Raw genomic sequence first — 27,827 nt, 5'->3', positions numbered from 1 at the left:
CAGAAAGTGTTAACAACAAAAAGCGAACCAGTTATCACGGTGAGGCAAAATGGTCTTGTGGATAAAAGTGATCACTTCACAATGCAATGTACTCGGTTCGAGTCTCAGTTTCTCCTTTATATAAACCCATGTTATTTTTTTTCTTCTTCACTCCATAATATTGACTTGTCATCTCTTTTTTAAAGGGGACACCCCCCCCCCCCTCAACAAAGAAAAAATAGCATGTAATACTCTTTCTTTAACAAGCGACTCTCTGAATTAGTCAGAAAACATCTTTTGCTACATCTACAACAATTAGTGTAAGTATGAAGAATACATGAAGATTAGCAATGTGACACTTTAGTCTAGTGGGTAGGCAATCGTCTGATAACTGGAAGGTATCGGGTTCGAGCCCCAGCTGTTGCGTTTTTTTCTTTTGCTACATCTACAACAATAAGTATAAGTATGAAAAAAAAACATGGAGATTAGCAATGTGACACTTAGTCTAGTGGGTAGGCAATCGCCTGGTAACTGGAAGGTATCGGGTTCGACCCCCAGCTGTTGCGTTTTTTTCTTTTGCTACATCTACAACATAAGTATAAGTATGAAGAAAAAAAAACATGGAGATTAGCAATGTGACATTTAGTCTAGTGGGTAGGCAATCGCCTGGTAACTGGAAGGTATCGGGTTCGACCCCAGCTGTTGCGTTTTTTCTTTTGCTACATCTACAACAATAAGTATAAGTATGAAAAAAAAAACATGGAGATTAGCAATGTGACACTTTAGTCTAGTGGGTAGGCAATCGCCTGTAACTGGAAGGTATCGGGTTCGACACCCAGCTGTTGCTTTTTTTTAATCTTTGAAAAAGAAAAACTGATGTCAAACCATTTTGATCTCACTCAAAGTCCATATTATTGCTATTCTCTTAATTGATCTATACAATGAGCTTGCAATTAACTTGTAAGCAAGGTAAAGTATTATATTTACGAAGTACAAGAAGGACAGGAATCCTGTTTTATCTATTTATCAAACATTATTACATTCAATACTTTTTCAGTCCCAATGAGAGAGAGAGAGAGAGAGAGAGAGAAAGAGAAAGAGAGCCAGAAAGAGACAAGTGAAGAGAACCCAATACACCTCATCAGTGTAATAAAGTCTGATGATCTTAATCTACATACTTACTTCAAATATTTGGCGGGCAGATATATTATTATTAAAAACAAACCAATTTTGGAGTTTTATAATAAATATTATTGTTGTTGTTGTTGTTGATGTAAAACAATGAGAAAATAGGGACCTTTTGCGGGGGGGGGGGGGGGGGAGCAATGTAGAAAAAAACTACAGGGGAACCTTGCGATTTTTATTTGGGGGGGGGGGGGGGGGTGGGTATCGGCGCGGATTCAGGATTTCTTAGGGGGGCCCAAACTTGAAATCAATTTGAAATTTAATGTGCTGAAATAAAAAAAAATCGTGCCGGCCGATATTTCACTCAGTGGTAGAGGGGGAAGGGGGAGGGGGGGGGGGGGTAGTAGAGAGCACTATTTTTTTGTTTGGCCCTCGAAAATTTGAAAAAATCACCACCCCCCCCCCCCCCCCACATTAATCGCCAGGGGGTCCCATCTAGACAGCTAGCTGGCAATCGACAGCTAGCTGGCAATCGACAGCGTAGCCTGCGGCGGCGGTAGCGGGTAGCCCCAAAGCCATGTCCATTTAAAAACTGCATTCAAGAGCCTCTTATTGCTAGGTTTAACAACGTTGTTTTACATTTGCAATTATAATTTCCTAGTTTTATTCACTCTCTACAGTCCCGTACTATCCCTTTTTCAGTCTGTAAACAACTTTGCAACACGAAAACAATGATGAACAGGGTTTTACTTCTCGTATAAATTTATTAGAAGTGCCCTATGTCATTTTGCACGAAGTGATACAAGGGCTTTTCAAATTTAAGTCTATTGAAAGCATTCCCCCACCTAGCCTGTATGACCGAGCAGAATCATTTAGTGCTCAACAATAAAAATCCACAGTCTTGGCTAAAGAGGTCCATTATTTGTTTGTTTATTTAGTTATTTTATTTAATTGACATTGTACAGTACTATTAAATATCAGGTATATTGGATGCTCTGTTTTAAATACAGTCAAGATTGCCGAGCAATGAATTACATCCTGCTTCTTGTCCTCAAACCATATCTTTCTGGTTTTTAAAACGGTATCATTTGAATTTCCATTTCCAAGCATTATTTTGAACTGTCCCGAAATTGTTTTCCTTTCTTGAAATCAGACTACAGTCCCAGTCCAAGACAAGGAAACAGAGCCTCTACATAATAGACTTCGTTCGTACGCCATTTGCTTTGAATATTCATTCATAGTATTTCGATAGCATTACGTCATCTTTCATACGCCTGTCCGGCATGCATTTCGAGGAACTTGTACTTTTCTATCGGTAGCGTACATAGAGATACATACTACTATTAAAGCAAAGAGATTCGATGTCCTTCGTAAGAGGACTAGAGGGCCAACTAAAATCGTGACCTTTGACATTTCATAGGTTTTGCATTGGATGAATTATTGGGGTTTTGTCCGATTTGAACGACGGTTTTGGAGGGTCAATGAATATTCATGAGCAATGACGTAAAAAATACGCCAACTACTGTTCGTTGATTGGCCATCGACAAAATGTTTTATGTATTAGGTCATGCATAAAACATTTTTTTCATTCCCAGAATTCCCTACGATTTGAGCACGAAAATGGCGGTTGTATGAACTGCGACTTTCAAGTTATTCAATTACGAACAATGAAACATTTTTCTTTTAAGTGAATTTCTATTATAATAGAAGTTTGTCAAGTACATCTTAGTGAAGCAGAAAATCTTCAGGCGAACATTGACATCGAAGTGATACCCTATGATATCAAGAAAAGTAAGTAAAGATCCATTTTGTTTGAAGGTCTCTGAAATTATTGTGATGTGTTCGTCATTGCAGTGAGCGGCTCCCCGCATTGTCACAACGTATTACCCGGTTAACCCCCTACCCCATCCTCTTTTCTTTCTTCTGACCAAAGAATATTAACTGATTGAATGAACTCTAATTTAAGTCATCGACGGTAATATTTTTAGAAACAATCAGGATTTTACCGTAGGTTATTTCATTAGAGCGCATCTCATAATTTTAAGTTCAGTTCATAGCTTGATTACCGATAGTAATCGGTCGTAGATGTGGATCTGTTGTAGACTGCGCAAATGGCTCATTGCTAGTCCAAGCCGATGAGATCTCGTCGAGCAGAATGTGATTTTCAATCCGCCGGTGCTAGCCGGCTGAAACACCAAGAAGCGACTGCGTTTCCTGAGCTGGCGCGGCTATGACTTTACAGTGTGTTAGTGTTACAGTAAAGCCTAGATCTAGACTAGTATTCATAGCATATTCTAGCCTGAATTTTCTGTCTCTTTCGTTCGTTAGCCTCTGATTTGGGTAGGGTCGGCTCCTCTCTTTAGCCGACCCTACCCAAATCGGAGGCTAACGAACGAAAGAGACAGAAAAATTCGGGCTATGCAGGCCTAACTTTAGATCTAGCAGTTGCACTGTCTTAAGTACTAAAGTAGATCTAGAAGTCTATAGAATTCTAGACCTAAACAGCATTTAACCCCGAATCTAGTATAGATCTAGGCCTAGATCTAGGGCTAGATTCTAGGCCTAATGTACTCTAACAAAAAATTCTAAATAGATCTAAATGCCTGATGTAGATTTCCTCTAGATCTAGGTGGATCAATGTGGAAGTTTAATATGGAGGGGGGGGGGGTGCACAATCATTCTGTGCCCCCTTTTTAAGATGTGGCATAGCCATAGGGACGGGTCTAGATCTAGGTCCAGAGCCACCTACTAATAATATTAAAAATAGGCAATTAGATCTAGATCTATAGCTTGTAGCAAAGACTTCCAAAGCCATGGGTCTAGGCTCGTTTTTGATTCACTAGACTAGACTAGTCGTGCACATGTGTCATTATTGTGATCCAGGTCCAGATTCAGCTTAGTTTGAATGTAGATCTAGGCTAGATCTACCAACGACAACAAAAACAAAACAAAAAAGGTGTCTCTCCCCCCCCCCCTCCCCACCTCCCACTTCCCCTGATTTCGCTCTTAGTTATGTCATTGTGCCTTGTTTGAAATAATTAGTTTATTTTCAGGATTTTATGCCACTCCTTAGTTTTATGTTGGTGAGAATTCTGGATCCAACCCTACATATGACATGGATATTTCTTTCTCTAAAGGACATGAACAAAGTTATAAACAGATAACTTATGCATGCATTATGATATTAGCAGGAACCTTACTAAGTTTCTGTTTTCTTTTAATTGTAGATGCTATGGAACAAAGAAGCAGATAATGATCACAGAAGTGCAACAAAGAGCACCAGGACCTGATCAACAAATGTATCTAATCAGGAACAGGACACCTAAGACCTAAGTTGAACTTTGGCAAGGTATATTGTATGAAGTTCGAAAATATTCAGGCTGTATATTTCTAAGCCCATGCGAACACCACACTCGACTTGGACTATATACAAAGATTTGGGGAACTGTCATCTTGTGTTGCATTATATCTTGTAATTCTCAATTATTCTCTAGCTTTTTATTTAGGTGACAAACTATGGTGTTGCTACAGTTTATTCTCTCAGCATATTAAAAGATGTACTCAAAGGTACTTTTCCTAAATATTACATTATATCTAACAAACTTTTGTTCACAAAAGTCTAGCAAATAATAACTTAAAATAAATTGGAAATTACTTTTAAAATAATTGGAAATACATTTAAACCTTTACTCTTCTCTTCAAAAAAGGCCCTATCAGATAGACATAAGTTTATCATTTTTTAATAAAATTAAAATGCAACACCACTTGTAATCTTTAGTATTAGTTCATCTTCGTGAAAGGCTACAACGCCTTTTGAAGATTACCAGAAGAATAAGAAGAAGATATATCGAGGATCATGAAAGTAATCATATCTTCTTTTAAATGCGTGTACATGGAATATAGTTTTTTGATATTTAATCTTAAGTCAAGTTCTGACAAAAATATTAGGGATGCTGTACTGGATAGTAAATTGAAGGGGGGGGGGGTTATAAAATTATGTAGTTCAATAGTAATACTGTAGTAATATAATTATACACTGTCGCTCATAAAGTTGGAATATTTTTGTTTTACCCTAATTTATGGAATTATTTTAAATATAATTTAAAAATAATAGATCTAGATAATAATATACATTCTCAGATCTTATTTTTAAATTATTTATAAAATAATTCCATAAATTGGGGTAAAACAAAAATATTCCAACTAATAGTAACAATAATGACAATGATCATGATAATAGTAGTAATAATAATGATAATACAGATAGTAGTAAAAACAACAACAATAATGTCCAATGTAAGATAAAGTACTCATAAAACTCAGTATATACCTGTTCTTTACATAATAAAATAGCATGTTGATATTATTGAATATTTTTTCAAAATCTACAGTAAACTTTTACAACTGAAAAATTTGAATTCAAGAGACAGCCCCCCCCCCCCCCCATCCATTTGCCATCCTTTTGTTGATGTCATGTTGGATTTAAAAAGATCTTTATAGAAACAAAACAAAAAAAAAAAATAAATGAGTTCATAAATGTTAATAAATTAGTTGATACTGCTTAATTCTGTTCTTTTCATTTTCTTATTTTGTGAAATATATGTGATGATGCTGGTGATTATGATGATGTAGGCACTCTGTAATGATAATGCTGTATGACTGAGGTGAGATGGGGTCTGATGCAGTCTTGTGTAGAATTGAGTATGGTGTTCGACCTTTTGATGTTTGTTTATATCTGGTATCAGCGAGATAGATTTAACCATCTTTCCTAATGAGAGAAAGTGGAAATGTAACAAGAGAGTGGGCAAGACTAATGTATAAATACAGTATAAAAAATGGTTTACAATAAAGATGAGGGGGGGGGGGTTAAATAAAGAATAAGTCAATGCCAAAATGATGAAAGCATATAGGTAATTGGGGTGTGGATGGGGGAGGGAGGTTAATAGAGCCTATGGAAATGTCAATATTGGAAGGGGTCCCTGTATTGAAAATGTTACTGTGGGGGGGGGGGGGGGGCAAATTTCCCCAAAATCAGTGACGACGAATGCAAAAATTTAAATTTCATTGGGGATGGGGCACAATATGAAGAACATTGAAGTCGAGGTGAGAATGATTCATTATTTGGACACTTAAAATATTAATATATCACTTGTTAAGTCGGCTAAATGATCAGTGCAGTTTTTCTGATTTAAAAACTATTTAAGTTAATAAACAAAACAAAAAAGGGGTAAAAAATGAATTGAGGTACAACAGTGAAATGGGGTCATTATTTTTGCCTTTTAACTGAACTGAATTTTTAAAAATGTACTTTCCATCCTGGTGATAGTGAAGTTTGTGGCCCTAACTAAGTCAACCATTTAAAAGTTAATTACCCCCCCCCCTCCCCCCCCCCCCCAACACACACACCTCCACAACTCTGCATGACCTTTGTTCTACATTTATCCGGCCCAATTATAGCCTTTAGTCAAGGCACTCGTGCTGTATTTCCCTAAACGCGCCTGAATACATAGACTAATCGCGCGACGACTGTGATCTGTGGGACGAGGTGCGTCAGCAGCTCGGCCTTTACTAACCTGAGTGGTTGTTGTAGTTTATTTCTTTTGTTTTGTATTATATTTCCGCTCCCGAATCAGGAGATAATTAGATGCAAAGTATCTTACCCAGAAAACCGGCCAAACCGCCCCTTCCAATCCGACGCACCAATCAGAGTAGACGATTCGAGAAAACTTCATGCATGATATTCATTATCAACATGTATAATCATAAATACATTTTTGAGCGGTTACAGAACGACGAAGGAGATCTCTTATCAAAGAGCCTCGAATATGCGGTCGAAAGGTTGAAATTATCATCTTTTAAGGAGTTACAATCAAAAGCTATAAAATCAGCAGTGAAAGGGGAAGATGTATTTGTTAATCTTCCAACGGGTTATGGCAAATCTGCGATTTTCAAGCCATTTCACTGTGCAAGGACTTCTTTGTGCGGACGACCACAGTCGCTGCCAGCACACCATCCCCATCGGCGTCTACTCCCGAAGCTGCCCAGAGTTCGGGGGCCGGCCGGCGTGTACTACTCACACCGCACTGCACTGTCCATTGAAGTTATCGTTTCATGTGAACCAAACTTGTCACACACAATAAAATGATATATTCAGTATAAGAAATAGCTAGGAAAACTCTTGCACAGGAACCATGCAGAATGTACTGCATAGAAGATATCTACCCTTTTTTGCACATCTATTACATTATAGACCTAAGCAGAATTACCAGAATTTGATGTCCTTTTCATTATTTTAATTCACTTGCATGCAGCTAGCTCAGCAGCTAGCCCTGCAAATTCAAAGCTCCATGAACGCATCGTTTTCACACGTACACAGATTCGAGTGTTGTACAATAACAATTCCGACCAGCTGATCGTGCGAACCACTATGCGTAGGTTAAAATGAAAAACAAGGGAACAAAATTTTACTATAAATCTACTAAAGTAGCAAAATAATAAATACCCTAGTCAGTAAGTAGAATATTGTTTTTGATAAATTCATATTTTATTCGAAATTGAACTAGATATTTTTTTATTTTTTTTAGTACATTTGAATACCGATTCCCCCACAATTTCATGGACGAAGCCATTTTAAACACCGCGCGGTTAAAACAATTAGGATTGGCCACGATCATCACTAGCTGCTGTATATGTAAGACCCTCATGCATATGCACATAATGATGAGCTCCGCAATTTAGCAAAGGCCAAGCCGCTGAAGCGGCTCGGTCCAGCGATCACTGCTGTAAAGCCACACTGCGTTAGTCTATTTTCAGACCCTGCTCGGCAGACAAGCAGCGCGCGAGGCCTTGTCCAAAGGCTAGCCCAATTAAGGATTATGTCGATATAGTAACGCATGCGCATTGTCTTTTTTTCATTGCGATAATATGCTAATAAGTGGAAAAGAGTCATGAATATTCAAATTTTAATTTAAATATTTTGCGCGCTACGCGCAGTCCAAAATCCCCATTTCGCTGGTGCACTAAAAATTTGTCGTCTTCATAGGCTAATACATGAAAAGTGGAAGCAGTGTGCACTTTTGACCCTCCAAAATCTCCCCATGGCTAGACGGATGCAGAAGCGGAGTTGAACTAATATACTAAGTATATATCTCTATGGTAGCGTATGAACATGAATAAACATGATTATATGACGTCGTCGTCATGATACGTCATCTGCATTGCTCAACTTGCGCTGTGCACTGCACTGCGGTTCAGTAGCTTTGTAGCAGTCCTATGTATTTACTGAAATATGTTTCCTTGTCTAGAAGTTTAGTCATTGTTCTTAATCCAGCATTGCACAAGCCTATATATCCAAAAGATAATATGGAACTGTCAATGACTTCATAATTTGAATTTATAGAATTATTGATAGATATGACTATTGATATGTAACCCGTGGCATAGTGGCAGGGGAAACCACTTTTAAATTATTATGCCAGGGTTCAGGTAATAATAATTATCAAAGGATTGACTGGCTTTACTCACATAGACCACCACACATTCTCACGTCTTATGTTGAGGTAAGTATAGACTTTTAAATAATGGTCGATAGGAAGTATATATTTCTTTTTTTTTTTGGTCTCAAAATTTCAAAATTTGACATTTTTTTTCGTATGGGGGGGGGGGGTAAGGTCACCTTATTTAGGATTTAGGTTAGCCGTGGGTATAATTTTTTTTTTATTTATTTATTTATTTTTTTTTAAATAGAAAAAAACAAAAAAAAAAACAAAAAAAAACAAAGGGGGGGGGGGTTTAGGTTTTTTTAGGGGGGTTTACATACATTAAAATACCAAAGGGGGGTTTTGAACCCCCAAAACACCCCCCTGCGTACGCCCCTGGTTCTTCTCAATTCTTCTAAAAGTCTGAGTTCTACATTTCGATTCTCAACCCGACTCTAACAATTATTCTTGTCAACTCTTCTCCGTCGATTATTCTTCGCCGATCATTCTTCTGAGGAGCTCTCCTCCTTACACGCACTTATACCACATTTACAATACATGGACCAGTGTAGGACTTTCCTAAAATGTTATTGGACAACAGCAGTGGCGTACCTGGGGTACTCCGTCAGGGGGGGGGGGGGGGGGGGCAAGCGACCGAAACAAACAAAAAAGGCGATGCTAATTTTCACTTCTGGCGAGCGAGCAAAAAAAAAATCTTTAAGTAACGTTTGGTATATAAACTGGTATTGTTGCAAGTTGGGGGTGGGAACATTCACTTGTTAGCGACGTTAATTTCATTTATTTGCAAACGAGTGTAGCGAGCAAGAAAAAAATCACTTCTTTTTTAATAATTGCCACTTAAACTTGGTTCAACTGTCCCATGCAGTGCGCGGGAACAATATTGTGTTTAGGGTGATTTTATACCCATTTTAGCTAGCGAGCGAAAATACATCTTTCTCTCAATGAATTGCTATATAAAATTTGTTTCATTGTTGCAGGTAGGGGGCGGGCACAATCATGTTTAAGGCAATGTCAATCCCATTTTGGCGGGCAGGCAACCCCCTACATTTCTCTTTTTAATGATATTGTAGCAGGTTAGTGGTGGGCACATAATTCCACGAGCTAGCGAGCGTAGCGAGCGAAAAAAAAAATCACTTCTCTTTTATAGGGAAAATATGGTATTTAAACTTGGGTTCATTGTTCCATGTCAGGGACGTGATTATTAAAAGCGGTGTTATTTCTATTTTGGCGAGCGAGCAAAATTTTTGTAATGATAATTGGTTCATAAATTCAGATTTTTTTGTGTTTTTTTGTTTTGTTTTGCAGGGCAGGGCTTACACAACCATGTCTAAGGTGATGTTAATTCCATTTTGGCGAGCACGAGCACACCAAAACTTCTTTGAATAACGTTTGGTACATAATTATTAACTGGTTGTTGCAGGTTGGGGCGGACACGTTAGCGGTGGCAAATCCATTTTGGCGAGCGAGCATAGCGAGCAAGCAAAACAAAAAAATTCTCTTTTAATAGAAATTAATAAATAAACTTGTTTTTATTGGGGCAGGTCAGGATGGACGCAATCGCGTTTAACGCGATTCAATTCCTTTTTGGCGAGAGGGCGAAAAAACTCTTCCATTTTTAATGATATTGTTGCAGGTCAAGGGTGGGCACAATTGTTTCCAAAGCAATGTCTATTCATTTTATTTGCGAGCGAGTGTAGCGAGCTAGAAAAATAAATTAGTCTCTTTTAGCAACATTTACATAATTATACAGTGCGTCCCAGAAAAAAACGAAACCGAGAAGTATCGATGTTCTATCATAACTTAATCACAACTATAATTAATGAATGATACATATTTGGAAAGCTTAGAGTCTCCTCTTTCATGTGATGCTACTCAGATGATGCATATTTCACGCATGAGTGATTAAAAGCAATTTGAAGGAAGGAAACCAACATATTGCTCCGATTGTCTCATTTTCGCTCGCGTGAACATTGCCAGCACAAACCACTGACCTCTACCTCCTACACGGATCATCGCACATTCCCATTCACTATACGTTACGTACTAAAAGGCCGTATTGTCTGACCGTTCATGAATATTCATGTTTTTGCTAAACTCGTCAAAATGTTTGCTTTTACTAAATGGAAAAATTACGGTGGGGGGTTGGATGAAATGGACAAAACGAAATAGGCAGAAGTGATCTATGATAATTCATGCTTTTTATGTTTCGTGTGCTCGACCTATAATCTTCAAATCGCTTGGTAAACTGAGTCCAAAGTTAGACTTGTTTCAAATGTGTTTTATAGGCAATGACGAGCTTGCAACCTATTTTGAAAAATTACGGTGGGTGAACTTTCAAAAGTCAATTAGACATGAGGGCTCCAATGAAAGAGCTAGTGATAACGTACGTCGGGGTGGATGTGCTTTTCGTTTAAACAAAAAATGAATTTTTAACGATTTAAAAAAAAAAACGTCCATAGGCTAACATGTTAGGCTGCTGAATCTGACCATGCTCTGACGATAGGGGGCGTTGTGAAATGAGACTAAACGGAGCCATATGAAAGACATTTGGCGGGCGGTATCTAGATTTCGAGAAAAAATTCACATTTCTAGAAAGTTGAGTTTCTGCCCTTTTATATGACACCTCAATCAGGAAAAATGAGCGAGGAATGACAAAGTTCTGTTTGTTTAAAGTAGTGCTTGCATTTCCATAACTTTATTAAACGAATTCGTTTTCACTGGCTGCCTGCCGTATCAATAAACGAAATTAACAAAAGACTTAACTCCGTTTCATTGACAATCAGCCGTAGACGAGAGTCTTCATGCATGGCTGATTGTCAACGAAACGGAGTTAAGTCTTTTGTCAAATCTGCTTTTTGCTACGGCAAGCACCCAGTGAAAACGAATTCGTTTGTTAAAATTATGAACATGTAAGGGCTACTTTAAACAAACAGAACTTTGTTATTCCTCGCTCATTTTTCCTGATTGAGGTGTCATATGAAAGGGCAGAAACTCAACTTTCTAGAAATGTGAATTTTTCTTCGAAATTCAGATACCGCCCGCCAAATGTCTTTTTGGTTTCCTTCCTTCATATTGCTTTTAATCACTCATGCGTGAAATATGCATCATCGGAGTAGCATCAACTGAAAGAGGAGACTCTAAGCTTTCCAAATATGTATCATTCATTCATTATGGTTGTGATTAAGTTATGATAAAACATCGATACTTCCCGGTTTCGCTTTTTCTGGGACGCACTGTATTGTGTGTTATTGTTGCCATGGTTGCAGGTCGGGGCAGGCACAATTGTATTCTAGGCAATACTAATCCTTTTCTTTTTTCAGGGGGACGAGCAAGTGAAAACATTTAATACAAAATAGGCTAGCAAGCAGTTCGCGCCAGCGAAGAGTTTCGAATTTGTTATATCACTTATATTTTCCTATTTTCATTTGTTTTAATTTTTCAGGGCCGTATGCGGAATATTTTTCTGGTGGGGGAGGGGGAAAGATGCGTTAAAAAGTTTTCGAAGAATCTCAAAAGCAAAAGGAGTGAAGGGAGTTCGAGCGACCGAACTGGTCAAGAGGGTACTTTTGCATTTTCAAAAGTAGAATTGAAGGATTTGGTATAGGCCTACACTACATTTTCAGGAAAAGAACTGTACGTTTTCAAAATATCTGGGGTCAACTGCCCCCCCCCCCTGGTGCGTACGACCATGGTCTTTTTTTTAAAAATTTCCCCATTTTTATTCGTTTCCTTTTCTTTTCCCTTTTTCTTTCTTTTCTCTTCTTCTTCCTTTTTTCTTTCCTTTTTTTCCTTTTTTCTCTTTCTTTCCTTTTTTCTTCCCTTTTCCTTTTTTCTTTTTCTTTCCTTTCCTTTCTTTTCTTTTCTTTCCCCTTTTTCTTTCCCCCCCCTGGAGCCCGTCAGGGGGGGGGGGGGCACTCTGCCCCCTGCCCCCCATAGGTACGCCAGTGGGCAACAGTTTGAGAAAGTGGGAAGGGTCATACAATATTAAATTCCTATTGGTCAACAGGTCCACTTCCTTTCATGTTCCCCCCGAACTTGAATTCAGGGAAATCCTACCAGTTCTACAGTATAGCCCGAAACATGACTCATAACTTTGATGGATTAGGCCATTTGACCAGACTGTATTCCTGGCCGAAACCAAAACAATAATAAAATGGTCAAGGGTGTATTCCTCTTTTGTTATGTACATAACAAAAGAGGAATACAGCCATATAATGATACTGAGAATCATGACGCCTACTACTTTGAAAACATTGAGAATGGCTGTGTAGAAAGACATATTGCCCCCAGGGGTAACATAAACTCACCCTTGACCATACGAAATTTGAAAGGAAATGGACATGAGAAAAGCACCTAACTAGGAATAACAAGCACTACGTGCAAAACGAATGCGATTTTCTGACGAAGATAAGAAGAATATTTATGGGGCAGAATGTGAACGAAAACAAGGCAATGACGAAGGTCGTCATTGCAATAACATGCAGCCTTTTCACACACAGCTAAAATTCATCGTATCTAGAGATGATTAGTATAAACGTGTTTAACTCAACAGTTTTAAACATGTTTATAGAAAATTTTCCCTGTGTGAACATCGTTTATACGATGTTGGGATAGATAATAATTTTACCCCCCCCCCCACCCTGAAAATGATCTCCCCCTAAAAATTACCCAACTTATTATCGGGGTTGACTTCCCCTTTAATGAACAGGGGGTATTGTTCTTGGTTGTCCCGGGGGGGGGGGGGGGTCAATGTCCTATATAGGGGTTAAGTTTCAGAGATGGGGGTAATCGTCATCGGGGGTAATTTTCTGGGCGTAGTTTGAGTCGTCGAGGGGTAATTGTCATTTGGGTAATTATCCTTGGGAGTAGTTTTCTGGGGTGTAATTTTCCTTATTATGATAGGCGAATAAGGTGGGAGGCCGGGATTGAAGCCCCCCCCCCCTCCCCCCGAAGAATGTTGCAATGATGTTTGGCCGTTCGTTCGAGCAACCGACAATTTCGGGTAACGATGTGGTCTATTGATTTGTAATTTAATGTAGGCCTACTAGTCATGAAGTTAAATTTTGTGACAAAATTAGATATGATTGATATTAAGAAATGCTTGAAGTTCGGTTCTCCGACAGTGATCCCAATGACAAAAAATAGGTCCGGCTTTTAAAAAAGTTGCCAGGGTTGGTATAGATTTGCAAAAAGTTTGTATTCATGTTGTGTCGCCTTTTAATCCAGCGTCGTGGCTTTGTAGCGAAAAGAGTGCTTGTTTATAATACGATACAGGATGTTTCTTCGATTACACCCCTCCTTTTCCCCATTTTTCTTTTAGTCTCCCTCTTCAATTTTATATCCTTCTTTCTTAATACTTCTATGCTTTAGGCTATAATTATTTTTCAATTTTTTTTTAATTGTTTGTGTGTTATCTAATTTTCCAACATGACCAACATGAATCATGACATTTTCGCTGCCATAAATTTCCCTCAGTTGACTGTGAATAAAATAAATATAGGGGTAGAAACTAAAATCCCAGTCTGTTGTTTCATGTGAAATAAACCTATATGAATGGCTATCGAAAGAGTAGTATAAATAATACATTAAGGGCATACGCCTGTCAGGCCTTTCAAATTGCTAAGGTGATTCTTACGTTGTTAGTTTTGCGAAAGTTTTATGGCGAATAAAAGGTGAACATTTTTCATCTCTATCCATAACATAAATATCTCTCGGCAATAAAATGAATGAATATTGAATAAATAAATAGATGAATGGATGAATCTAACATGTAGCATTATGTAGAAAATGTGGGGGGGGGGGGGTGGGGGCAGTGGCGGATCCCGGGGGGCCCGGCCCCCCCCCCCTTGAGAAAAAAATCATGTAAAATCACGTGATTTTTACCTTTTTTTTGGGGGGGGGGTGCAAATTGAATTTTTTTTGAGGATCAAAAAAAAAAATGTGCTCACTACCCCCCCCCCCCCCCCCCCCCATGGAAGTGAATCGACGACTTCGTTTTCAAGATCATTTCGGAAAGTTTTATCTTTCAAGTTGAACTATTATTATTGAATGCATAAAATACTGCATAATTTAGAACAACTAGAAAACAAAAAACACAACAACTTGAAGTCTTGAACAAATAATCAAACAGGAATAAACCACATTTGCGTCACATAGGCCTACCCTAAAATTGTAATGATGATGATTAAAACGATGTCGGCGATGATGATAATTCCTATGACGAAAATGCTATGCTTTTCCAACCAATATCCTAAAAATATACGCTAATTTATTTTTTAATCAAGATTTGAGAGATGTCGAGAATAATTTGCAGTTTAAAAAAAAAATTTAAAAAATGAAGTGCCATTACTCTCTTTCCAAAGTGTTTACTTTAATAGTGGTAGTTTTTTTTGGACAAAATGTTGTTATTGTGGATTTTTTTTTCTTCCCCTCTCCGATAGAACACTGAAGATTTGACTGAACACATTATTAAAACATCATAGACAAGTCGCAGGATTTTCCAAAGGCAGTAAAAAATTGTTTTTCCAGATCAGAAACTGATAAATAACAGTGCACTTGCATTAGGCCTACAGAGGCAAGGGAAGAAATAAAGAAAGAAATATCAATTATCAAAATAACATGTAGATCGAATTCTACTGGGAAGCAATTTGATTTGGCCTAACGTGTACCCGAGATGTTTCCTTTTTCTATACTTTTGATGCGCGCCCACCATCGGGCGGAATTAGGGCGGGTCTAGGCGGAATTAGGCAAGGAAAATGCCTCACGCAGACGGCGCGCTACGGACAATCGCTTATGATTTCGGGCGTAAGAATGGCATAGCTAGATTTGCTAGAATTTCGGCAACAAATTGGTATACATTAGCGCCTGTATAATTCATTTTCAGAGAAGTTATCTGAGAAAAACTGCCCATCGGGCGGAAACCGGGCAGGGTACGGTATGTCGACGTGCAAATCTAAACGTCCCTAATGACCAGATTGAAGAGCGCCATCTAAACGCGAACACCAACAATAGTTTTCTGCACTTTGCCAGCTCAGGATATCACTGGAGCGGAGCAGAGCATTTGGAGCAGCGGAAACCTACGTTAAGATTCCCCTGCTCCAACCCGCTGGCAACTTGTCAAAGGTACGAACAGCCGCTCTTTAGCTCCGAGAAATCTATGCTCAATTGTAGAATACCCTACCATATGCAAGTGTTCGTATTTCATTTGGTGGACGAAAGGTTGAATTTTACGCTGTTTTGTGCGTCATTGCAGCGCTTAATTTGGTGTATTCGTTGCTAATTTGTGACAAATTTAGATGGCTTTTCTGAAGATATTTCAGGCAAAATGTCTGTTATTGTAGACAGCAATAACCATCTGATTTGGGTCATTTCTTTAGTAAAACTGACATTTGTTGTCTATAATCGGAGGTCTAGTGGAGCCAGACGTAGTCTCAGTGGAACAACCGACGATTTGAGAGACTGAAGTTTTCGGTCTAGTTATATTGATAAGCACTGATTCTTGTCCTTAGTTTACCTTTGACTTATTTCTTGTCTGTTATGGTCATTTAGTAGATGAATTATAACTAGAATTCTGAGCACTATTTCAGTAGGCCTAACACAAAAAGTCCAGCCCATGTATATTCCCACACACGTATTTGTATGTACTGTACCTTGCGCACTCCAAGGCCTTCCCTTTGTTCCCATAATGGGATAGTTAATATAAGAGAATGTCATGGTTATCTGTGTCGAAGGCCTTGGACTTGGAGAAGTCTAGGAAAATACAAATAGTATGGGACATATTATCAATAGCACAGGCAATCTATTGATGAACATGAGTAGACCCTAGACCCTAGATCCAATGCATGAGGTGGAGTGTTTACGTTGGAAACCATATTGCGATGCGATGACGATAATAATTAATAAATTTAGATATGAATTTAAAGGTACAAGTAGACCTAGGGTCTATATAAAAGCTTTTCTAAGATTTTTGAAAACGACGAAAGCAAGGAAATTGGGCGATAATAATAATAATAATAGCTAGTTTTTATATAGTGCTTTTCAGGTCCGAAGGCCCTCAAAGCGCTTTACAGAAATATATATTATCACCCCGGTCATCGGATTCAGGCTTACCCGCACACAATGTATGCACATTCTCCACTCCCTGGGGAGCATTCCAGCCAGGCATCATTTTTACAAGCGCACACTTGCTAATCTAAGCACATTAGCTTTCGCATCCTACCGGGTACCCATTTAACACCTGGGTGGAGAGTGGCAAATGTAGATCAATGTCTTGCCAAAGGACATTAGTGCCGCGGTGGGACTTGAACCGCGGACCTTGTGATCCACAGTCCATTGACATATCCACTCGTCCACAACACCTCTACATAATTACCCAAGTCATCTTTACTACCACTACAGTAGGGTGTCTGAACAATTTTTCAATTTTCGATTTGGGATCGTTTTTCACCATTTTTGTTGGATATTTGAATAAAAAATGTAATCAGAATAATACATTTCAAATTTCAAGACTCACCGATGTTTCTATCAAAAGATACAGCCCCTCAAAAACTCTGCAATATTCATAGCATTTTGGTCAGAATGGACAAAAAAGTGGTTCACGCCGAGTTATCATTTTTTGCTCAACAGCTGCATTCTAATGCATTAATTAGGCTATAGATCTATGCAAAAAGTGGGGAAAGGGTATTTTCAAACTTAAATTCTACGTGATCCCTTGGGGCTAGCGGAAAAAAAGAACATCAACGTATTCCTTACGACTTTAACTAATTATCCCTTGGGGGGGGGGGGGGTCGATTTTCAAAAGTTGGAAATCTCCCGAGTTGCCATGGAAACACATTTAAATCGCTCTTTTGACTAAGATTTTTTAGAAATTTGAAATGACCCCTTTGGAAATATGGGAATTAATCTGCCCTTTCATATGACACCTCATTTATTGAGTATCACCTTCGGGATCACAACAGATTGAGGTTTGAATCTAAATTTATTTTAAAAAACTTGATCTATTTTGACTCTATAGGGATGTGTGTAATGTCAATGGGAAGGGTTTTAGCACACAAAACGTGGTGCGCGATCAGACACCCTACTACCAGATTTTAAATATATTGGTGCCGCCTCTGTGCATGAGCAGCTTTAAAAAGTCTCTAATATTGATGATCAAGATCTACATCTACTAGTCCTTCATATATGTTATCCTTTATTCCTTTATGTAGATCCACTCCTAACCATGTTTGTTAACCTTTGTTATATTCAATATTAATACCAAAGCCTTTTGAGGTTTATTGTACTGGGAGAAGATATCCAGGCTTAAGTTTGCATGCTCCCTCCTCCACCCCCCCCCCCCACCCCCAGACAGAGGTGATGCTAAAAGTCTTTAACGAAAAAGCTAGGCCAAGGGAGACTAGAAAAGTGGTCTAGTTTATGTATTTGTATTAAGATCATCATCCTTTAGTACATCATACGTTTCAATTTGGAAATGAAAAAAATATTCTTTCTATACAGGTGTTTGCTAAAGCAGGTGTGACTGTAATAATAATAGATCTAATATGTTTTCTCTCATTTGCTCTCCCAGGAAGATTGGATTCAGAAGAATTGTTGACATTGTATTAAAGAGGGCAGCATATCGATCACCATTTGGCAGGAAAATGGCCTCCAGAGGGCGTTCAGAGACGGAGGTGTTGAAGCAGAATTTGCAGGAACAGTTGGATAGGCTGGTAAACCAACTTTGTGATCTGGAAGAAGTAAGGTAAAAAATCTCAGCTAAAGTTGAAGTTGAAGTTTATTTATTTTACATTTACATTAAAAAAACAATTTAGATTCATACAAACTGTAGAGTAACAAAACAAAATGGGTTGATAATTCCTTGAACTTTTGCTATGAGAACCAAACACGGTAGCCTAGCAGAGCCGGGGGTACTATTTGAGCACCTTGCGTCTTGCGTGATGGATATATACAAAACTGTCATAAGTACAAGCTCATCGGCATCCCATTAAAATGTGTGTTAAACTTGTACTTATGACAGTTGTCTTCTTTGTTTTGTTTTTTTGCAATGTATATACCGTGTGAGTCAAAAAAAAGTTTACACCTAGAAAATGGCTAATTATTTTAAGAATCATCTGTGAACAGTAAATTATCATACATCTTATGAAAGAGTGTTTTATCCCAACTCATTTGGTACCATTTTTGTGTGGTATGTGTTCACGCTTGGATGAACAGGTGGCATTGTTTGCGAGAGTGCAAAAATCAACTTGCGCCAAAGTGATGCCTTCAGTATGTATTATGTTGGGATTAGCGGAGTGAGAGAATGGATTGAATGTATCAAATAAAATGCATTGCATATGTTTTTTGCGAAGGGCAAAGTCACACACACCCACACACACACACGCACAAATGTTCGTTGATATTTGATATGTGTGACATGATTAATTTTGTTAGGGGTGTTATTTGGATATGCAAAGACCGAATTAATACCCAAATCCCAATTGTTTTATTCAAACATTACATAGGCAACTTTGGCGCAATTCGATTTTTGCACTCTCGCAAATAATGTCTCCTGTTCATCCAAACGTGAACACATACCACACAAAAATGGTACCAAATGATTTGGGATAAAACACTCTTTCATAAGACATATACGGTAACAGTTTAATGTTCATTAATGATTTTTTAAATAATTAGCAATTTTCTAGGTGTAAAGTTTTTTTTGACTCACTCAGTATATATATTATATGTACAATGTAATTTTCTTTGCCAATTTTTTACAACAATGTATGATGTGATTTTTACTGTGATTGGAGACAAATAATGTTCAATTCAATTTTGAAAAAACATATTTCTTGTGAAATTACTTCTTGTCTGTCTGTAGGGAGGACCTGGATGATGATGAGTACGAAGAAACCAAAAGAGATACAATGGAACAACTTGAAGAGTTCAACAACTCCTTGGAGAAAATAATGAAGGGGAACATGAGTTTGGTAGATCAACTCAGTGGAATACAACTGGTAGGTAACTTAGGTATCTTTGTATATAATACTATGTTATGTTTACTGCTAAGTGCTATACATGTATGTACATGTATAATATGTGTTATTGTTCCCAAAAAACATTTTTTGTTTTTGTTGTATCAGTGCTCTGATCAGTATTCGGTAGAGGCGCTTAAAGATAAACTTTAGTACTGGTAATGCGATTGCATTGTGAAAGAAAAGGTGTGGAAAGGATCAGAAACAGTTGATCATGTAGCATGTAAGTATTGGTGTGCACTGCAAGGTTCTGGAGTCATCAAAATCATAATAAATTTGACCGAGTCTTGGTAAAGTAACAAGCACATACACAGAAAGCTATGTATGGGACAACACGCATGGTGTCGGGGTTGGTACTACCTTGATTCCTTGTCTTTCTATGCTCATTACTCAGCCAGTATACATTTTCTTCCAAAATTGTTTGGCACATGTCATTAATTTGTAATCTTGAACATTCAGTGTAAGTTTCGTTTGATTCTGTGAGAAATAATTTTCTTTTTTTTACCAGTACTCAACCTTCTCTTTAATAAAATAAATTATTCTTATTATTAGGAATACCTTCCTTTAGATTGAGTTTTTGAGCAGAAAATAGACATTACAAGGGAATTACTTCTTTCCATCAAGTATTTGCATTGGGTCGAGTTGTTAGGTTCCACAAATTTCTATGACTGAAGGTTGTGTGTAACATCTGTTAAATGCACCCCTCTTATCGCCAAGCTGTTGGGTCTAGTTTACCAGACACTTTTAAGTTAGAACCTATGTAGTATATCTATGGAAAATTGCGTCTCAACATTACACTTTTTGATATGAGATGAATAATGAAAAAGAGAATTGGTCCTATATGTGACTATCATGATGGCTATCTAATATAGAAATTTAATCCCTTGGGAAAATATGACTCTCTTCGGTAGTCCATAGAATGATATATTACACAGCCTTCCAGTCACTAGGCAGTTTTTGCAACCTGCGACGGGGCCTTCTACAACGCTAATCTTAGCAGGTGGTCGCACTCAGAGCGAAAAAAGTCTCAACCTACGACGGAATTTAGCCGAATTAGCGTCGGGAGTCGAGCTAGTACTGGGTGGCGTGATTAGCCACTCGGAGCGCTTGTTTACTTTCACATGTGCAAATGGGCGGTACGACTTTTCCGACGTCACACAAGCGCGGAAACTTCCGCGTATGCAGAGTTGCGAAATACCCCGTAGTCAGCACTTGCGTCGCCGTGCGAAAAGTCCATTATATCTGTATATTTTAGGAGATGGAGCACTTGTCACCAGAGGATGTCATATGTGTAGAATCCTGGAGAGGTGCTGTCTAGAAGAAAGGATTATAATTATGAATTTCATTGTGTTTCAGGCCATCCAAGCAGCAATCAGTGATGCTTTCAAGACTCCAGAAGTCATCAGACTATTTGCCAAGAAGCAACCAGGTCAACTCAGACAGAGATTAGCCGATGTAAGTCACCCACCCTGAAAGCAAAATCCAACCTAATGCCTCAGTCACACCTGTGCGTATTTAGCTTGCATATTGCTGCGTATTTATTGCAAGACGTTATAACATTTATTCCTATATCTTGATATCAAGAATTGAATTCTAGATATCAAGAAATGAATTCTTGATACCAAGATATCAAATTCTTGATATCAAGATTTACCATTGCTTTACAACAGAAAATATTTTCTTGATATCAAGATATAGGAATAAATGTTAGAACGGCTTGCCAAAAATACGCAGCAAAACACAAGCCAAATACGCAAAGGTGTGACTGAGGCATTAGGAGCACATTTCCTCTGTAGGAAACCAGAAAGATTTGAGAAGCTGATTGGTGGAAGATTGATTAAAAAACGGACAGAGAAATAACAAAGTTAAGACTTTAAAATACAATTGAAATCATTAAACACTAGGAAATTTCACATTGGCCTAATCAGTAATGTCAATGTAATATAGTCAGGCCTGAATATAGTGGCAGTCAACTCTCCCAATTGTTCCAACATGCTGAATTTTCTAATTTCTAATGTTAAAAACATTGGACAGAAGATGCTTTTTCACAATGGCTACCAAGGGGTGTTACTTAAAACTTTCAATTGTGAATACTTGCTAACCATGGAAACTTACAGAGAGCGGCACTAATGTCAATAAGGAAAGTAAAGGTATAGACCAGTTCTGGTCATGCGATTGCATTGTGATAGAAATGTTGTGGAATCAATCAGAAAAGGTTGATCATCTACCATATAAGTATTGGTGTGTCCTGCAAGGTTCTGGAATCGTCAAAATGATGAGAAATTTAGCCCAGTCTTGATAAAGTTACAAGCACTGTACACAGAAAGATGTATATGTGACTATGCGATATCTATCCAGGCGGGATAGATATGATAATTTACCAAATATATCAATTAGTAGGCGGTTTCCCGTCAAAATTTGTATCATCACGTGTTAGTCGAAACATATTCTTTCACATGATTGGTAATAAGAGCTTCCATTTCATTTTCTGAGAGGGGGGCGTTTCCAAAACTGGGTCATACCTTTAACCTACATTTGCCACACTCCACCCAGGTGAGGTAAATCGGTACAAACAGGTAGGAAGAAATTCCTAGAATGCTTGAGTGTCTTTTCATGGTAGCTCGGCTAAAGCCAGGGTAATGATATGATTGCAGGGCCCTCAGGGAGAGCAGTATTAATACTAATGAGGCTACCCTGGGTAAATAAGATTAGTATCGAAACTTTATACTTGATTAGAAAATATAAATATGAAGTTTACTTGAAGAAAAAAATTAAGCAGGAAGTACATGAATACAGGCAAAATATGTATATCATTATATTCATTCATTGATTTATCCACTGTATGATTCATTTCAAATTCAGCTTCAACGTGATGTAAAGATTGGTAAAGCTTCGACTCTTGTGTATAGACAGCAAGGAGTAGAAATCCTCACAGCTCTGAGGAAACTTGGAGAAACGGTAAGTTTTCATCTCTATCGTCAAACTCTTCCCGGGATACTAAGATTTAATTTGGACGGGGTCGTGCCGCTCAAGCCTCGAAAACCCTACCCATTATTAGGGGTCATTTTTATCAAAAAAAGACAAATTTTTCACAATTTTTTGGATGTTTTTCGGGTCTTGGTATGGCAAACACCTGAAATTTTTGGAAGTTTTAGAAAAACGACACCATTTTTAATGGTCAAATTGGGACCCATGTTTAGGGATTTTTTGTGAAAAAGTGACCCATTAGAGCGGCACACCCCTGTATGTCCTTATATGTGAGTACGCCCCCCCCCCCCCTGGGGCTTTAGTGACCACCTGTATAGAAAGACCTCATTTCATGTTTCCCTTAAGCAGTATTTATATACAGGTTTCATTGTAATAAAGAGATCACTATGAGAGAAGAATAATGCATTTGTCTTTAGATCACTTCTCTATGACTCACTTACAAACTGACTGACAAAACCCTTTCATGGAATGATATACACTGTACCACAACACATCAAGAACGCTATAATGTTCAACTCTTTCAAACATAAATTTTAAGAGTATTTATTGTATTGCTAATTTTGTCTTCAAAATTTGAAAAAAATTATGAATTGTTTGAATTGAAAATGGTTTATAAAAAACGATGTACATAGCAGCCCAAAAGCTGAATTTTATATCATATGATTCACAATAAAAGAGCAGTAAAATCGCATTTGCGTTTACAAAAATGTACATTAATCTTAACAATTTAAAAGCATAACATACATGTAGTTGAAGTCAGTACATTAAAAGATGAATCATCATAGGGATGTTGTTATGCAAGGAGGGAGAAGAGAGAGAGATGGAGAGAGAGAAATAGAAAAATTTGTATTCACTTTTGTAATTTTATTTCTGTCCTGATGATGAATGTTTGTTTTCATGTTAATGGGACCATGTTTTTAAGTTATACCGATTTTTTTTCTTCATCCCACCTCATTTACATGAATATTTTCTTCTTTGTATATTTTCTTGTACCATGTAATATTGCCTTTACATTATACTTTGTCATATTATAAACATGTTTTTGGATGGAGATGCAGAAATAAATGAATTCAAAACTGAGTCACTGAAAAAAAATGTGAGTGGTTTTTTATCTTAGACTATCATGTAAATGCATTTATATACATTGATTTTATTCTTAATTTCATATTTTCCAGCTTACCCCTTCTGAAAATGAATTTTTAATGAGCAACTCTAATCAGGCACTGAGTGACTTTGAGAAAGTAACTGGTGATGTAGGTAAGTCTTATAGGGACATCTCTTAAGTTAAAGCCATACTGTACTAGCTAGAAGCACTACTGCAAATTCCCCTCTACCGCCATCTCAGGTCAGCTGTTGCAGTATGGTCCTGTAACTCACTATTTTCCTAGCTGTGCTGTTGGTTCTTGCAGCGAGTCCTCTGCGAAGTCGAAACTAGGTATTGGGTTATGCATTGTTAGCAAGTTGACCATTTGATGGCTCTGCAATGAACAGTATGCTAGGACAGCACAATAATCGGTTCAGTATCGCTTAAATAAAATTATTATACATGCACTCAGCATGAAAAAGAAAGTGGACATTTTTTACACTTACGATTTTGAAATAAATATTTAATATTATAGTAATGATGACTGCTATGAGAGACATAGTAAGGATATATTGACTGCTTTGAGAGGCATAGTGGTTTCTATAGGGTCAAGGGAAACTCACAACCTGCTATGACCCCAAGGCGCTTGCGCCGCGGGGTCATAGCAGGTTGTGAGTTTCCCGAGACCCTATAGAAACAACTATGCCTCGAATATTAAAAGCAGTCAATATATATTTTATATACCGAAAAAAAGGAAAATGTTGACTCACCCATTTAGGTTTCCATCTCTTTGAAGTCATGAATATTAACACCAACAATAACTTGTGTACAGTATGAAATCCAACAAGCTGTGCTCCAGTAGAACAGGGAATACCAAAATACACAAAATGGCGATCGGTCGTCTGCGCTGCGTGGATTGGTAGATTCGTCGCCTGAATGCAGCGACCAAAATCGAATTGCACTCAAACACCGTTAACGGTATTGCGCATCGGTCATCGCACAAAAGAAACTTATACGGTAACACGTAAACCAAAATGGGGATCGCAGCAAAATGACGTCACGTTTCACAGCCATGGAAAAAGTGCTATGAAAAATGGATATAAACCGGTAGAGCCGGGAAAAATGACTATGAATTTCAATTAGCGGGCATGGTTAAGAACATGACTGCATTTTCAACCAATCAGAAGACAGGATTAGTAAAGAATCTTAAAATGAGGTATATAATTGTTTTTATAACCTCCCCGAGATCCTATTAAAACAACTATGTCTGGAATATTAAAGCAGTCATTATAACTTTTTTTATATACCTCACTTAAGAAATCCAGCCATCTGATTGGTCGAATTGCATTCATAAACTTCAACTGTTCCTGTAAAATTCCTGGTAACCATGCTTAAAACATTTCAATATTTTTAATAACCATGGTTATTAAAAAAATAGGTCAGTCTCCATGGTTACCCCATAGGTTTACATGTTAAAAAATGGTTTGAGCGATGGAGGATACCATACGTGTGCGAAAAATTGGTCGGCAATTTCAATACAATTGAATCTCGATCGATCTTACCGACAATTTTATCTTGCATTGTTGACATGAAGACGAAAATAAACTCTCAAAAACAAAAAAACAACATCTGCCGATAGATCTTGATCTAAGTTCGTGCCAATATGCATTGCAAAAGTAAAAGAAGGGTCCGTTTCATGGAGCTTTTGCGAAGCATCCCTCACGCGGAGCCGTTTTCAATCCATTTTAATGTATATATTGGAGAAAACTGCCAAGCATGTTAACGGCGCGCGATAGCCGAGTGGTCTAAGCGTTGGTTTTCGATATACCTCTTGTTGTACGCAAGAGTTCGAATCCCGTCTTCGACATAAATATAAATTATTTTTTATTTTTTATTTTTTAGTCTATTTTTTTTCGGCATATAAAAGTATTAATGACTGCTTTAATATTCGAGAAATAGTTGTTTTCATACGCTCTCGGGAAGGTTACAATTGGGCTATTCCCCTCGGCAAGCCTCGGGGAATAGCACAATTCTAACCTTCCCTTGAGCGTAATAAAAGAACTATTTCTCTCAAAGCAGTCATTAATACTATAATATATCGAAAAGGGTCATAGAATACATGTGCGACTTACCAACCATGTAGCAACCAAATTAATCGCACACAAAATGTATGTAGTCGCGCTCTGCATAAACTAAGTTAATTAACTAGTAAACCAAAGTGGATCAAGTACTCATATCCGCCTACCAGTCAATAGTCTTTTGAAAAGTGACCTAGGGCGTTTTTTAAAAGACTATTGACTGGTTTTGGCATTTTATGTTTCTTAACGGGAATGGCTAAAATCATGACTACAATTTCGACCTCAAAAAATGAGGTATATAATAACTTTTCTTTCATATATCATAATAATTTTGCATGCAATAGTAATACTATTCTATTCATTTTACATGTACATGTAATAGTAGTACTTTTCTATTCATTCTTACTATATGACAGGTGGAGACATCTTGGAGGTAGCTGGATCACAAGTCCAAGACACAACAAAATGATTCCAAGACCTTAAACATCAAGTCATTCTAGAAAAACAAAAATAGAGGGATTTCAACCGAGAGATTTGCAGCAGAATGCTAGTACTTGTATGTGGCATCTTAACGCACGTTTACTCAGTACAAAATCAGCATTTCCATTTGCAAACAAGAGCAAAAGGCTTCATACTCAGATATGGCCTAGGAGGACCAGCTTTACGCTAGTTTTTGCTTGGTGTCATTAATATTGATATAACGGTAGGAATGCATATTGTAAATGTACATTTCACGATATGTGTATGTACGTGTATTGTGAAAATGTGAATGGGGAACAGGCCTTCTAATTTGTATGCACTGTAATTAGAAATGTTCAAGCATTTCTTTTTAGTTATAAAAGGTTTGGTGTAATAGTCTGATGTTATTAGAAGGAGAGTGAAGGATATTGACTAATATAATAATATACATGTGGTTTATTTATGGAATGTAAACAGATTTCTGCATAAGTGATCTACATAAAGTTTAAAAACAGTGTACGATCTCATAAGCGTAGTGCAATTTAAAGTTATATAAATTCCTCAAAAAAGTACTGCAATTCAAGTTTGAGAGTTGATATCTCTCTTATTACTACCGATATACATATATATAAATATGAGCATATTTGAAATTGATGTCATAGAATTGCCTGTTTATTCCCCTTTAGATTGATGCCCCATTTTGTAATAATTATGTAATCGTGGAAAATGCAGTGCATCTAAATAAGGGGTCAAGTCAAAGGTGAAATACTGCAAAATATTGTCATTCCTTTAAAATGCAATCTATCCTCATAATAAATGAAGAATTCACTAATAGACAATAAAAGTGCACATTTTGCACCTTTTCACTTTTGAATTGGCCCAATATTCAGATGCACTGCAAATTTCATGATTACATAATCATTACAAATGGGGCATCAATTTAAAGGAGAATAAACAGGCAATTCTATGATATCAATGTCAAAGTATGACAATACTAACAAGAGGGATATCAACCCTAAATCTTGAATTAGAGAATTTTTTTGAGGGGTTTAGATATAGAGTGTAAGGTATGTCTTGTTATTTGTTCTTCAAAATGTACCGGTACTTCTTCTTAGTACCATTTATAACATGTTCACATTGTATTTATTAATTACATAAGGTTTCAATTCTTTACAATTATTTTTAGTTTCCTTATCTCAGTCTCAGACAATACAGAAAACTATGAATTGGATTTAAAAAAAAATTCTCAATTAAGACATGTACATGTAGATGTGACAGTATAGAAAACTATGAATTGGATAAAAAAAAAAAAAAATTCTCAATTAAGACATGTAGATGATTGTTCCATACATCTCGCGTTTGAAATAAAAAAAAACTCTACTGCTAGCAAAGCATATGCATATATGTCATTACTGAAGACCAACCATCATTAACGCTCCCAAAACATGGAAGGAATTCTCTGTTTTGTTCACTCAGTCTTACGTAGATTTAGAAATTGTTGAATATATTTTTTCAGAGATTCTTTTCATTTCTTCTACTTTCACCCATCTCTTTTATGAAACGTTTGGTTTGTTTATCTCAGCCTATTCATGTTGTAGTACAT

The 27,827-nt window shown here is 37.3% G+C and overlaps 1 protein-coding gene across 1 annotated transcript; it reads left to right on the top strand.

The window, feature by feature from the left end:
• Positions 1–15,055: 15,055 nt before the first annotated feature.
• LOC583046 (protein LZIC) lies at positions 15,056–26,642 on the top strand. Its single transcript, XM_030982342.1, has 7 exons — positions 15,056–15,725; positions 18,169–18,342; positions 19,462–19,597; positions 20,972–21,070; positions 22,478–22,573; positions 23,779–23,860; positions 26,182–26,642. The coding sequence occupies exons 2-7, from the start codon at positions 18,242–18,244 to the stop codon at positions 26,232–26,234; spliced, it is 567 nt and encodes a 188-aa protein (XP_030838202.1). The 5' UTR covers positions 15,056–15,725; positions 18,169–18,241; the 3' UTR covers positions 26,235–26,642.
• The last annotated feature ends 1,185 nt before the right edge of the window (positions 26,643–27,827 follow it).

This window comes from Strongylocentrotus purpuratus, unplaced genomic scaffold (genome assembly GCF_000002235.5).
Source record: "Strongylocentrotus purpuratus isolate Spur 01 unplaced genomic scaffold, Spur_5.0 spur5_scaffold_12, whole genome shotgun sequence".
In the NCBI taxonomy this organism is placed as follows: Eukaryota; Metazoa; Echinodermata; class Echinoidea; order Camarodonta; family Strongylocentrotidae; genus Strongylocentrotus; species Strongylocentrotus purpuratus.
The sequence above is the reverse complement of the archived record's forward strand: the minus strand, read 5'-3'. Positions and strand labels throughout refer to the sequence as shown.

Coding starts and splice junctions, on each gene's coding strand:
- LOC583046 (XM_030982342.1), top strand. CDS start 18,242: ATGGCCTCCAGAGGGCGTTCAGAGACGGAGGTGTTGAAGCAGAATTTG. Junction 22,574..23,778: donor TGAGGAAACTTGGAGAAACG/GTAAGTTTTCAT, acceptor CATATTTTCCAG/CTTACCCCTTCTGAAAATGA. Junction 23,861..26,181: donor GAAAGTAACTGGTGATGTAG/GTAAGTCTTATA, acceptor ACTATATGACAG/GTGGAGACATCTTGGAGGTA.